This window comes from Epinephelus moara, chromosome 2 (genome assembly GCF_006386435.1).
Source record: "Epinephelus moara isolate mb chromosome 2, YSFRI_EMoa_1.0, whole genome shotgun sequence".
Taxonomy (NCBI): domain Eukaryota; kingdom Metazoa; phylum Chordata; class Actinopteri; order Perciformes; family Serranidae; genus Epinephelus; species Epinephelus moara.
The window spans coordinates 43438996-43452180 of NC_065507.1; the positions used below are offsets into that span (position 1 = coordinate 43438996).

The following is a 13185-nucleotide window of genomic DNA, read 5'->3' on the forward strand; positions in this document are numbered from 1 at the left end:
TGTAGACTCTCTAATATTTCTGTTTTTCATAACACTTGTGCAAATAAAACAGAGCCTGTTCAAATGTCGGGTTTAAAATAAATGGATTTTTGCATTGTGTCAGTGTCTCTAAAATGTATTTTTAAAACAATATTCATGATTCAAGTCACTATCCCTTTATTAATATTGGCTTCTTTAGTGAGTGTAGTTATTAAAAAAAGCACTGAAGCATCATTGAAAAAAAAAAAAAAAATGAATAGCCAGATGATAAATACTTAGGTATTTAAGGTGTGGTAGTTCTTCTTACTATCATTATTAAGAACAACATCATTTGGTGACACTTTATTTGAAGGGGTGTGCATTACAATGGCAGTCATGAGACTACTACAAATAACTTTGTCATAAATATTTTTCTTAACCTTAACTTCAGTGGTGCAATTTGGACTCTTAATTAAGACTAGTGCAGTGCCCCTTCCAAACATTCCACTTCCACCCTGTGACATTAACACATAAAGCTTAACACAGTTTCTGTAAGTTGGATGCTTGGGTCTGCCGTGGCATGCTTATGACAGGTCATGCTGTCTTGATTAATGTCAAGTTGTCATAACAAAAACATCTCAAACAATGTTTATTTAGCATCAAAACTGTCACAACTGATCAAAGGACACTAAATGACAACAGTCTTAACATTAATAAAGACTCCTTCATGGTCATGACTGGTGTCATGACAGTCTAATGCCCACCCCTTCAAATAACGTGTTACCTGTTATTCCCTGTGCATGAGTCGATGTGACTAAAAAACAGCTGTAGTAACAGAGAGGTTTGGGGTGTTGGCATTGTAAAGAAACACAGTTGGGCCTCGTTCAAACTGAAAACATCACCAGAAATGTGTTGACAGCAAAACCCTGTTTTCTTGTGGTACGCTGAGCATAGCGTGCGCTCCTCTTTTACACAGTGTGTTATGTTATTTCTAGTAGTTTTCAGACAAGCATAAAAGTTCAAATACTCTACGCACTGCTTGTCAATGTCACACTTGGCCCAGGCAGCCAATCAAATCAATCAGATGACAGAAAAGTATTTTGTGTGTGTTGTTCCGTTAATCACATTTGATTGCCCAGTTGTACATGGTCCTTGGTCCTCTCCACAGGTGCACCACACTGTTTTTGAAGCAACGCGTCTCGGTGTGACCAGGGCATTAAGAAGGCTAAACAGAGGCTCCTCTGGCCATTAGACTGAGGTTAATGTTAAACTGCATGGGCAACAGATTGTAGACTCTTGGTCTAGTGCATCTGGGCAGACAATTAAGTATTGTCAACCTCATCATTATATCAGTCTCTTGATCAGCAACTCTTATCATAGCACATGGCACACAACTGCAAAACAGTTTGTGTGATTTAAAATGTGTAAGCTTTATGTCATAAGATGTCACTGTGCTTTTACCCAGGCAGTTTCAGTGTTTGATTTGTGCAAGGCTGACTCACAGAGCACATTTAAAAAAAGTGAGTCATGTCCATGCCTATCTGACATAGCAGGTACATGGACCCTGAGTATAGATGTGCGTCCACTGTTCAGGTTACCACGCTTGATGACTCAACAGAATAAAGGGCCATGTATGATCTCAATTTAATAGCTGCAAGAACCTTAATAACATGTGCAAGCCACCAGGCCTACATGTACACTACATGTTTCAATTTAGCTCTGTTTTAACATTTCTTAGTGAAGTAAGGCTGAAACATGAACTACTATGTTTAGCACAGCAGACTGAAGATGCAGAGGATTGTCATCAGTTTCACATGTCACACTTCCTGTAAGTGAGGCAAGAGTAGTCACAATTTCAGCAGAGAGAAGCCTACTATGCCCCTAGTTCTTGCAAGGGACGCTCTGCCAGACGGGCAACAGCAAAATATCTCATCACCATAACTCTTCAAACATCCTGGAGCAACACAGCCAACGGGTTATAGTGGTTATTGGTATAAAGTCATCGGTGAGTACATTTTATTCCTTTGAATTATTAATGGAGCTTTAGGTCCACCTAATAATTTGAGCACTTTGGATTGATGCTGGAGCTAAAATTTAGGCAAAGTGTCCACATAAAAGTGTACAGAGAATGAGCCAAAGATAACTAATCTATTTACAGACAACTTCTTTATATATTGAGTGGATTGAAAACAGTCCCACTACCAAAACTTAGAGGTGATAATGAAAACTAAAGCACTTTGGAGTAATTTGTGACTGAGAAGTGATAATTAAAAGTTGATAAACAAAAAAAAACATCATCATTATCAAAGCCAACACTTACTTTCTTGATTGAATAGAAAACCTAATTTATAGTAGGTTATTTTTACATTGTAAAGTGTAGCTAAAGACCAGTGGAGAGACGACTGCAAGTCCAATAAAACTGCAGTGCTTTAAATACACCCTCTATGTACTGTTGAATCCTATGCCTATGTAAAGTTGCATTTTGGGGAAATGAATGATGCAACACCAGGTTACATTTCATAACAGCACATTGCTTCAGACTGTATGCTGTGCATATCTAACAAAATTAACTTCCTCTGTTGTAGCTATGAAGACACAGCAACCAGCCTCAAGACTTAAGAAAACAATGAGCATCCATTTTGTAAGCCTCATTTTCATATGGCTGCTGCCACTGACAGCAAGTAGCGCAGTGACATCTGGCCACAATAAAAACCTTACTGATGCCATGACAGAAACACAGGAAACACCAAATAAGTTCACTCATGACCAGCTGACAACACAGGAGGCGTTCAGCTCAAACCCACTGTCAGAGGTCTCAGGTCCTAACATGACACCGTCTATCAAAGTTGATGCAAATCCAGCAGAGGAAAAAGCTACAAACTCCACCACTAAACCTTCACTGCAAAGTACTCTAACAATGCCTTCAAAGACAACAGCAGCAACTCCAACCAATTCCACTGATTCTCAGTTCAACAGCTCCACAGTCATAACATCAGCAATAACCATTGCTACCAGTCACGCCAGCATCCCAACCACAGCTACAAGGGTACCGTCAGTACTGAGCAGCTCCACTCAAAGCCCATTCAGCAGTGATAAAATGACCCAATTATCTACACGTCCAACATTGTCTACAGAACTTATCTCCACCACAACCAGTTCTACCAAGCCTGGTGAATACAAATCTACAACCACAAGCCATGTCACGCATGATGCTATGCAGCCAACAGGTTTATACAAAACTTCAGTTGCCACAAAAAAGACACCATTTATCCACATCAACAAGGCAAAGGAAAGACAAGATCCTCTACAAAAAAAAGCAACGCCCAATAAGGGCACAGACCACAGTAAAGCAGTGGCAGGGCTGATAGGTGGAGCCCTGGTACTGATGATGGTAGGATTCCTACTCATCTATATAAAGCAATGGAACCTTCGGAGGCAGCAGATAACAACTAGTGACTGGGCAGGTCCTTCACCATTTCTTGAGGGTGGAGCCGACAATGGCCAGGTCACACTGAGGTCATCAAACCGAATATCTCTGTCTAGCTTCCTGCCTCAGAGCCTCACCAAAAGGTTGTCCATGCTCCCAGACACAGATGAGGAGTTAGAAGACATGACACAAGGTACTACATTTGGTCGAGAGGTGGATGGAAATTATGTACAAGAAAGCAATGGGACTGCTGTAGTTGTTCCAGAAATGAAAAGCACAGGAGATACTCCAGAGAGGTTGAAAACCCTGTCTCAGTGACCTCTTCACAAAAGAGCAACCCGGTGTACACAGATAACAATGTGGAGGCTGCAAACCCCAAATAAGACCAATCAATAAAACCCCCGCTCTATTTGGAGCTATGGGAAATGCCCTGGGACAATTGAACTATGACTTTGAGCAACCATAATTAAACTTAAGCTCCAAAGACCCCAACGCATCCACTTTCACTGGCTTCAAGGCAGCAACAAATATGACTGAGAACACAGTAAAATAACTTGTCATCGTCTGAGGAAATCATGACAAGAGAGAAGCAATATTTATCTAGGTCACTACTGCAAAATTAAAACAACAACAACAAAAACCATTACAGTATAGCAAGAACAACAAAAGGAAAATGTTATTAAGTAACCCCAAGTGCTAGAACTAAAAGTAAAAAAAGCATTTTTTCATGTTGTCAGATCCTCAATTTTGGAAGCATATGAATGCCACACCAGGGGACAAAATAAACAGTATCAGGTAATAATATGAAAAGTTGTTATAAGGAGATGTCTTCATGTTAGAACAAGAAGCTTTTCTTGTAAAAACAAAAAAAAGAAGAAACTTCTCTTGTTATAACAGTGTATTTATTTATCTTGTTATAACATGAAACTTTTAACATGAAAATATCTTGTAAAAATGTGAAAAACAAGAAACTTTTAATGTTATTACCTGATGCTGATCATGCTGATTTTTTTTTTTTTGGCAGTTCTACGCTTTCGTACTCATGTGTGATGCACCGGTCATAAGTCAGGCTACTTGGAGTCTTCACTGTAAGTCACCCTGGTTGTAGCTAACTACAGGCAGGGTAATTGTGTCTCTGTCCATCACCACTGCAGGGATTCTCACACAAGACCCCTGCTATATTTTCTTTATCATCATGTGAAAATGTCACCCAGACCTGAAGAGTGTAAATCTAAAATGCTTTCTTCCCAACATGTCTGCCCTCTCCGACCTGTGATAAGTGCTTATGGAGAAAATATAAGCATATGATGCATGCAGGCACCTTTGTATTCATCTTGCATGTGATGAAAAGTAGAAGGTCGTGTGGTGGTGAGAACAGTTATTAGGTAACAACATACTGTTTAACAAACAACTAATAGCTGTGCCATAATGCAACGCTTGCATTTTCTACATATTGGCTTAGGTGTGAGATTATGTGAATACAAAAAAAAATCCTGAATCATGTTTTATCTGACATACCAGTCAGTCGAAGTAATTGCAAATATTTGTTTTTCTCACTGATTTGCTATCTGCAGAGTAATGTAGCATTTACAGTTCACAAATAAGAAGGGTCAGTATCCTGGGCCCTCTGTAGTTTATATAGCAGGTTTCAAAACTTTCCAAACATTTCTGAAGAGCTAGTTTCTCAATATCTGACTTGTAGATTAGTTAGTCATAACTGAATTTGTTTTGTGAAGCTTGTGCTTTGAGTCTGAAAAAAGGGGATTTTCGAATATCTGCTTTCAAGGGAGTTTTGCTCCTCATAGTGAGCCAGTGGAAGTGTGGGCACCACCATCAATAGAAACCAATGGCAGCAGGACTGTCAGCCAGTACTCCATTTTCCCCAGGCTTTGCACTTTTTAGCTCCCAGCTGCACCTACTGCGGACTGTCAGAGTCTTTATATGGCAAACAGAAGTAGACTACTCATATAAGGCTTTGTAAGAAAACAAAACACACTAGAATGAACTGCACAAAATGAAAACTTGTGGAACTGCAAGGCAAGTAGATTCACTGTAGTTTGTTTAATTGGCCTTCATAAACATGATAGTCATTATTAGCTTATTTGTTAGTGTTAGTGATTAATTTTTGGTGTGAATCTGGATCCAGATTAAAAAATTGCCACCATTACTATTGGTGCAGCCTAGGCCCTGGGGTCTGGTTTGGTTTACTGAGTCCTTTTTAGTTTAATTTGCAATCAAGGGCATATCAGAAATGGGTGGAAGTGTAAGATGGGAGGGGGAACTGCTCAGTGCCACAGTGGGTTATGGGTTAATGGTTTCAGATGTTAAGTGCTCTGCTCCATGTGGTTATGCGGTTTTCACAGTGTGTCATTTCTAGGCTATGAGTCATAAAAAGAGTATGTAGGTGTATTTAATCGAGTTGTTTCTTTGCAAGTTAGTAATAATAATCATGATTGTTTTGTTCAAATTTTGTTAGTGTAGATTTTGTATAACTTTAAGTGGTTTTGAGTTTCTTTAATTGTATCTGATGAGAACTGAGAGTGTTAAACAAAGACAAAAAACCTGGTGAAAGTGGCAACTGTCACTGAGTGGCTGTGCTTTTGAACGTAAAATGAAAAGGAAATCTACTTCCAACTATCAAATAATTTTACAGCTGAACATTAACCGGTTGCCTCAAATGACTTTAACATGGCAGACCAACAACAAAGTGAACGACTTCACTGCAATCAGGATAACAGCATATAGCTATTTTAGCTAAACCGAAACCATAGTCATACTTAATAGTCATTTTACTGACAAAGGGAGGAACCTAATACATGAACTGATGCTCTGTTTACTTTCTGATTCCCTATGAGCATGGCCACGAGCCAAGAAAACTAAAAGTGCTTCCAGCCATGTGCTACCTTCATTCTGGAGTGCCAGCAGTGGAATGTTCTAGTCAGACAAAAGGGATTTTGTGATGTTTAATGAAATAAAAATTAAAAGTTCAAACAATACGTCTTAATTAAAGTTTGTTTTCATTAAAAGCAGGAAACCTACTATGTGTGTTTCCATTATTTCATTACATTGTATTACATGCAAGAGTAACACTGAATGTTTTCAGTGTCGCGGCCTTATAAGCCCTGACACACCAAGCTGACAGCAGGCTATTGGTCAGTGTTGGGCCGTTGGTGAGCGTCTGTCGCCCTAGTCCGTGCGGTGTGTCCCACATCATTTCCCCTTCTTGGCCCCCTTCCCTTTTTGCAGATTCAGCACATTGAATCGATGTAGGCAACAGCCGAGGCCGTCTGTGAATGAAATCACTCTGACTGGCAGTTCAGCTCACCGCACGAAGAGAGAAACAGAAGTGAGGAAAATACACAAAGAGCTTAAGTCCACAGGGAATAAGACCAGCGCAAACTTGTTCCATAAGGTCAGATTATTATTGTTTATCTATTGAGCTCTTTAGCAGAAACATTTACTGATGGTTTGTGTTACTGTTCACAGGCTCACAGGCTCACGTTTAATATGTTCTGTTCTTTCAACATTAGATTGTGTTGTTAATGTGCTGACTGGCTTACTAGTGTAAAGACGGTCTTCCGGTTTCCCCTTTGGAATGACGATTTAGAGACTACCACCGTCTGCTGGTGTAGAGAGCTATTTCCTCTCATGCAGGCACAGACTGTACATGCTGGCTGGCCGTTGGCTGTAGTCTTTGCTGCGTGTCCATGTGCAACTTTTTGGCCAAGACACAGCTACGTCAGGTGACGCAGCAGGGGGTCTTTGTCGCCGCTAGTACTGTTAAGTCTGTTTGGTGTGTCTGGGCCTTAAAATAATCATGATGATCACATTTTTTGGCATTCACATAGTATCAAATGTCCAGAAGACACAGAACAACATCTGCAATTATTTGCAGTGGAATATGGAAGCCCTGTTTTCATTCTCATTTAATCTCTGGCCTGCTCTAAAATAACAGTCTTTCGCTGCAAAATGCTGTGATATGTTAACCTGCTAGTCTCTGACTGTGTCTGTCTAGTGTGCTGCTGAGCAGGTCGCAGCTTTTAGAGCTTCTTTTCTGAAAACAGCTGCCAGCTGCAGCAGAAAAATGCAGGCTTTGCGGGCTGGACAGCACAACAATGACCTCAAACTTACTATAAAGATCTGCAGATTTAGATTTAAGTTGTCTGTGGGTTCATGAGTACAAGAGACCCCTTACACACTATCACATTATTTTCACATTGTCATTCCATACATAGGAATTACAAAAGAATCCACTGCAGCCTCTTTAATCCAGATAGTAGTAGAGATTATGTCTGCTGCTGGAAAGCAAGCTGATGGAAGCAGACACACTGAACCTAAACAACATCAGGAGCTGAAATAATTTTATTCATTACTAAAATAAAGTGTTTATAAGAATGTGTGTGCATAAGAGAGAGAAAGCTGCTGCTGTGAGGCATGCCATTGTCAGCAAACACACACACACACATACAGCTTGCCTCATCAGCAGCAGAGCTGGCCGGCTCGCTGCTGCAATTCTCTCTCTCTCTCTCTCTCTCTCTCTCTCTCTCTCTCTCNCTCTCCCCCTCCCTCCCTCCCTCCCTCCCCTTGATGCATCTCTCCTCCTCCTAACCCAAACCTCCAGCTGCATCAGGACCCTGCAGAACGATAAGCAGGATGGCGGCCGGCACTTGCAGCCAGCATGTTTAATGCCCTGCCACAACATCCTTTACAGACAGAGAAAAGACGGTGAGACCAGTACCTTTCAACCACAACCAATTTAAAAAAAAAAAAAAAAAAAAGGCTGCTGGAGCAAGACGACAGGAGAAAAGGAGAGATGACAGACCAACACTAGAGAGGATGAGGTGAGTGATTTGAAATAGGAAGATAAGGAAAAACATATGACCCACACACACCTGAGCAGTGAATCATTTCTTTCGGAATCTTGATAATGCAGTGCGCAGGAAACTACTCCCTGCTCTGTCACTATGCAGATTTTTCCTCTTAGTATTGCATGGAGACATTGAAAATAGTAATATTTTAGCACTGAAACAAACAGAGGAGTTAAGTGATGGCACAGCAGAGCGTCAACTGCCATCATCAACCAAATAATGCACCGACATGAGGACATTTCTGGAAAACAGTTAAAGGGTGTTAACATGTTCCACAGTCCTGTCTTCAATAACATAAACTGACACGGACCTGTAGTGTTTCGATCAAAACATCATCTGCTGCTGCTGCGGACACACAGTTACTCTAATGCCCTGAATGAATTGAGTCTCACTGCAGTACTCTGAGCTCCAGTCCCACTGGCAGAGCTTCAAGCTGGTTGGCAATCAGGATGACTAGCACCCTTTTGAAATCCAGTTGTCATAACAGTATCAAAATGAGACTCTTTAACAACAGGGCAGAATTTGAATGAACTAATTTACCATAATACATATGGAAAATCAAATCCATCACACATGAAACTGTGTAAACCGTTAACTTTCCTTTTTTTTTTTTTTTTTTTACAATCAATTCATGATGCCTGTCTTTGTATCCTTCCCAACACTTCTCTGTCATTCTCCAGAGCCCTGACTATGCCTGTCAGCCCTGCCTCACTGCTCTGCCTATTCCTCCTGCTGCTATGTGGGCTGCTAGGAGGCTGGGTGCTGTCCATCTGCCCCACCGTGTGCTCCTGCAGCCACGGACACCGTGTGGTGGACTGCTCTTCACGAGGCCTAACCAAGCTGCCGCCTGGTCTGCAGCACAACATCCACTTTCTCAACCTCTCCTTTAACAGGTAAGCATCTGCAGCTCTGCTATGTCATTTTCGTAACAGGCCTGCTCTTCAACAATTACTGGATTCCTGTGCATATAAGAGCTAAGAGAGGCTACAAGGTTAGCTCAACACTCATGAATCTATTTCTTCTGAAAAAGGCTAGGGTTAGAGTTAGAAAGAAGAAATATTGTGCCAGTGTGTGGATGGTAAAACAGCTTGTCAAGGACCCCACTGTTACAAATATGGAGCTATTCCAGATAATGATCTGTCTGAGCCTCTAACATGACCAAATCAGAGAGTAGGGGACAGCTCACCATAATTCATACACTTGCATTGTAAAGCATCAGGATGATAACTACTGCAGTAGGAAAGCACTGTGAATGTATCTATGAAGCTTTTGAAAGAGGTACCAACTCTTTCTTCCTCTTACAAATGACAAGTTGAACTCTTAAGTAATAAATGGTCAACTGAAGCTGATCAGATATAATCAGTGATTATGGTGGCTAATGTCAGCAAACTTAAGATAGACAATGCTGTGTCACTGACATTAAAGAGTCAATTTGTAGTAATGTAGAATTACACTACATTTTAGCATTTCCCATCATCCCGTAGTTCTTAGTGTATGCTGTTCAGCAGAAGTTGAATATAGATTTTACCTGCCTCTATAATAATAGTAATAAGACTGCTAATAAAATGAGTTTTGGTACATCGTTTTGTAGGACAGCAGTGTAAGAATACTAAGAATTTAATATTACACTCTTCTGACAGTTTGCAGCATCTGGAAAACCAGCTCACCCACTATGCCCACCTGCGAACCCTGGACTTGTCCTACAACCGCCTGGAGACCCTGCCTCCTGCCTTGCCGCGGTCTCTGTGGGACATGCGAGTGGCAGGGAACCATCTACGCTTGCTGGACAAAAACGATACAGCTTATCACTGGAATCTGAAAGTGCTGGACCTGTCGGACAATGAGCTGGAGAGAGTGGTCTTCATCAACAACACGCTTCCAAGTCTCAAAGCTCTCAATCTCAGTCACAACAGATTTTGGACAGTGCCTACCAATATGCCACACAACTTGGAGAGCATTGATTTGTCTCATAATTATTTGATGCAGATCCTGCCTGGATCGTTGGATCGGCTGCCGAGGCTGGCTAAGTTCTATCTGCATGCTAATCGCTTCTCCTGGCTGTATGATGGGATATTTGATAAGCTGATGGGGCTGGAGGTGATGACTCTTGGGGATAACCCCTGGGCTTGTGAAGAAGAAGAAAACATAACAAAGCTTCTGACGTGGGCTGAGCAGACCCGTGCTACCATACTAGGCTGTCCCTGCTATACAAGACCTATATGCGGGCAAACTCATCAGGCAACACCAGGAAGGGAGTGGCACTCTGCACTGTTCACAGAGCCACCACTATGGGTTAACAGCAGAGGTGAAGAATATAATGGCCAATCACCTGCAAGGACTGCAGAGATTACATCTAGTTCCCAGGTGAAATCAGCACTTTTTGAGACAGGTATATATCAGGACAAAAGAGGAGTGAATGAATCTGGGGACCTCATGCGGTTTGCCTGGACATCTCCCACAAGTTTTGACAGTTTCTCAACACACACAAGCACAACACCAAGCCCGGAGTCTTTGACCAAGAGGCCTAAAGTAGCTAACTCTAACCCAGCAGCTAACAGGAATAAATGTCGCGGACTCGTCATTGGGACTCAACAAACAGTAGCCCTCACTGTTTTAGTCCTTACAACAGCATTCAACAACTTCTGAGCCACCATGACTGGATACAGGATACACTACCTAACACATTGTTTTAGACTGAATGTATGACCAAGTAACTCCACTTAGCACCTTCATTTTCATTTCTCTTGTAAAAACTATTGCGACTGTTACTGCCTTTTGTCATTATCATGAAGTGTATCATGTTTTCAAATAGCTCAACATGTACCACATGACGTCTCACAAATATGAACTGTACAAACCTACAAGACAAAACTACTCTAAATATCTGAATACATAGTTCAACTGAGTGCTACTGTCAATGCTCAACTCTGCACACTGACAAACTGATGTGCTCTATGCTTTCTTTATAATAGTGATGCTTATGGTATTTGGTCCTAAGCCATTCAAAACAGGATTGATAATATACATTAGATAACATTCATTAGTCTCTACTGGCACTCTGTCAGAGCAGAGAGGAGCCTAAAAAAGTTGACACAACAAAATAGGAAACTAGAAATACCGCCTCCCCAACCAGTCAAGTTACAGTTTACATCCATGTCTATCCACACTAATAATATATGTAGTGAAGACTATGAAGGAATTTAATAAAAGGTATGAAGTGTACTTTTTGGCAAAATGGAAGTTATCACTATGCTGACATGTATGATTCGAGTGAATAATTTCCAGTAAGAAACATGCTGTCTTCACTTAGATACCAGTTTTACAGAGTAGTCCAGAGGACAGATTAGGAGCTTTGTCACATGGTACAACGACAAGCAACTCAAGCTCAATATCAGCTAAATACGTATCAGCACAGTTTCAAGGTGGATCCCCAATACAAGTGTCTGAATAATGGCCGGACAGCAATATGATGTCACAGTAAAATTGACCTTTGACCTTTTAGATAAAAAATGTTATCACTTCATCATTTTATCCTTTTAGACATTTCTGGGAATTTAGTCATAATTAGTGTAAGAATACTAGATTTATGGTCAAAAAAGGTGTTTGAGAGGTCAAAGTGACCTTTCATCACCAAAATCTATGTTCAGTTGATCCTTGAGTCCAAGTGGATGTCTGTGTCAAATGTAATAAAATTCCCTCTAGGTCTTCCTGGGATATCGTGCTCACGAGAATGGGACAGACAGACGGATGGAACACCTGAAAACATAATGGTGCAGCAGCGTAAAAAGTGACTGTGCTGTGGAAACTTCACAAATAAAAGCAAGGCGGCCAATCAAATTTCCAGCAAAGGTAACAACTGTTCTGTGTCCACAAAAGTTTACTAAATCACTTACTTTTCTTGTTGTTGTCGTCGTCACATTTAGTAACCTTTGACTCTGTTTATTAATCACAATGCTGGTGCTGCTTTTTAGTACTGTAAGGCCAAAGAGCAGTCTGTTCAAAAGTGGGCTGACAATGTATTTAGCATTCTGTTGCCCTGACTTACAAATCCTGATGGAGTGTCTCCCTGCATGGCTCCTGGCAGCACTGTCAGCTACAGTGGCATTTAAGTGGTTTGGTCTGGATCAGGATTTGTATGGCCAACCTTGCAAGCATTCAGCAAAATAGAAAAGGTAGAGCTGTGCACAGCCTTTCTTTCTGCACAGTAATCATCACTCCTTTCCACATTTCTGTTACATTTAGGTTGACAGGTATGTAAGACTATGCTTGTAAAACTTCTTCCTCCAGGGCTTACTGGATGATGATTCAAATCTTCGTCTTTACAGTACGTGATGACCGTATCACAAAATTAAAGGTTTGGATTTTTCCCAAAAGAAAGGCAGCAAAAAGTTAGTGGTGGACATTAGGGTTGGGTCGGTTCTCGGTAATACCAATTCGGTTCGGTACTCTGTCTTGGACCGGGTTTTTTTTTTTTTGAGACATACTCGGGTGGAACGTACACGGAGCGGACTCCGCGGAGGTCCGCCCGGTAAAAGTGGACGTCCACAAGCCCTGTGCACGCAAAGCACGACCACGCAGACTATGCTCCGCGCACCAGTGTCACACAAAAGACTGTTCGGCATGTATTTCCACATCGCAGGGATTTTTCATGGACATTTTTACACGGAGTCCGCTCCGCTTATAGTACGCCCGAGTCTGTGAGCACCTGTGTCTGCCTCTTCACCAAGCGCACAGCAAGCAGGAGAGAGAGGGGGGTGGGGCGGGGACTGAGCTAGGGGGTGCGAGTGCCTCTACTGTAGCCTGGAGTTGTTTAGTAGTGACGGGGAGTCGATAATGGCGGACAATTTAGTCTCAACGAAATCAAAGAATGTGCCACTATGGCAACACTTTGGCTTTGAGCCAGACGAAGGAGGCAACCCTTGTTTGCACTGA

The 13185-nt window shown here is 41.5% G+C and overlaps 2 protein-coding genes across 12 annotated transcripts in view; one reads left to right on the top strand and one right to left on the bottom strand.

Annotated features, from left to right (window-relative positions):
- nf1a (neurofibromin 1a) overlaps positions 1 to 13185 on the bottom strand; it is a 267335-nt gene that overhangs the window by 64031 nt on the left and 190119 nt on the right. The gene's annotated exons all lie outside the window — the stretch shown is intronic.
- On the top strand, positions 1842 to 11436 carry omgb (oligodendrocyte myelin glycoprotein b). 4 transcript variants are annotated; one of them, XM_050056144.1, is made up of 5 exons: positions 1848 to 1963; positions 4410 to 6797; positions 8007 to 8226; positions 8934 to 9146; positions 9894 to 11436. In XM_050056144.1, exons 3-5 carry the CDS (start codon positions 8222 to 8224, stop codon positions 10897 to 10899), a joined length of 1224 nt encoding a protein of 407 aa, XP_049912101.1. In that variant the 5' UTR covers positions 1848 to 1963; positions 4410 to 6797; positions 8007 to 8221; the 3' UTR covers positions 10900 to 11436. The 4 variants fall into 4 exon arrangements, with proteins under 4 accessions (XP_049912109.1, XP_049912101.1, XP_049912092.1 ...); XM_050056135.1 differs by lacking the exon at positions 1848 to 1963 and having other exon boundaries at positions 3704 to 6797; XM_050056152.1 differs by lacking the exons at positions 8007 to 8226; positions 8934 to 9146; positions 9894 to 11436 and having other exon boundaries at positions 1842 to 1963; positions 2544 to 7923.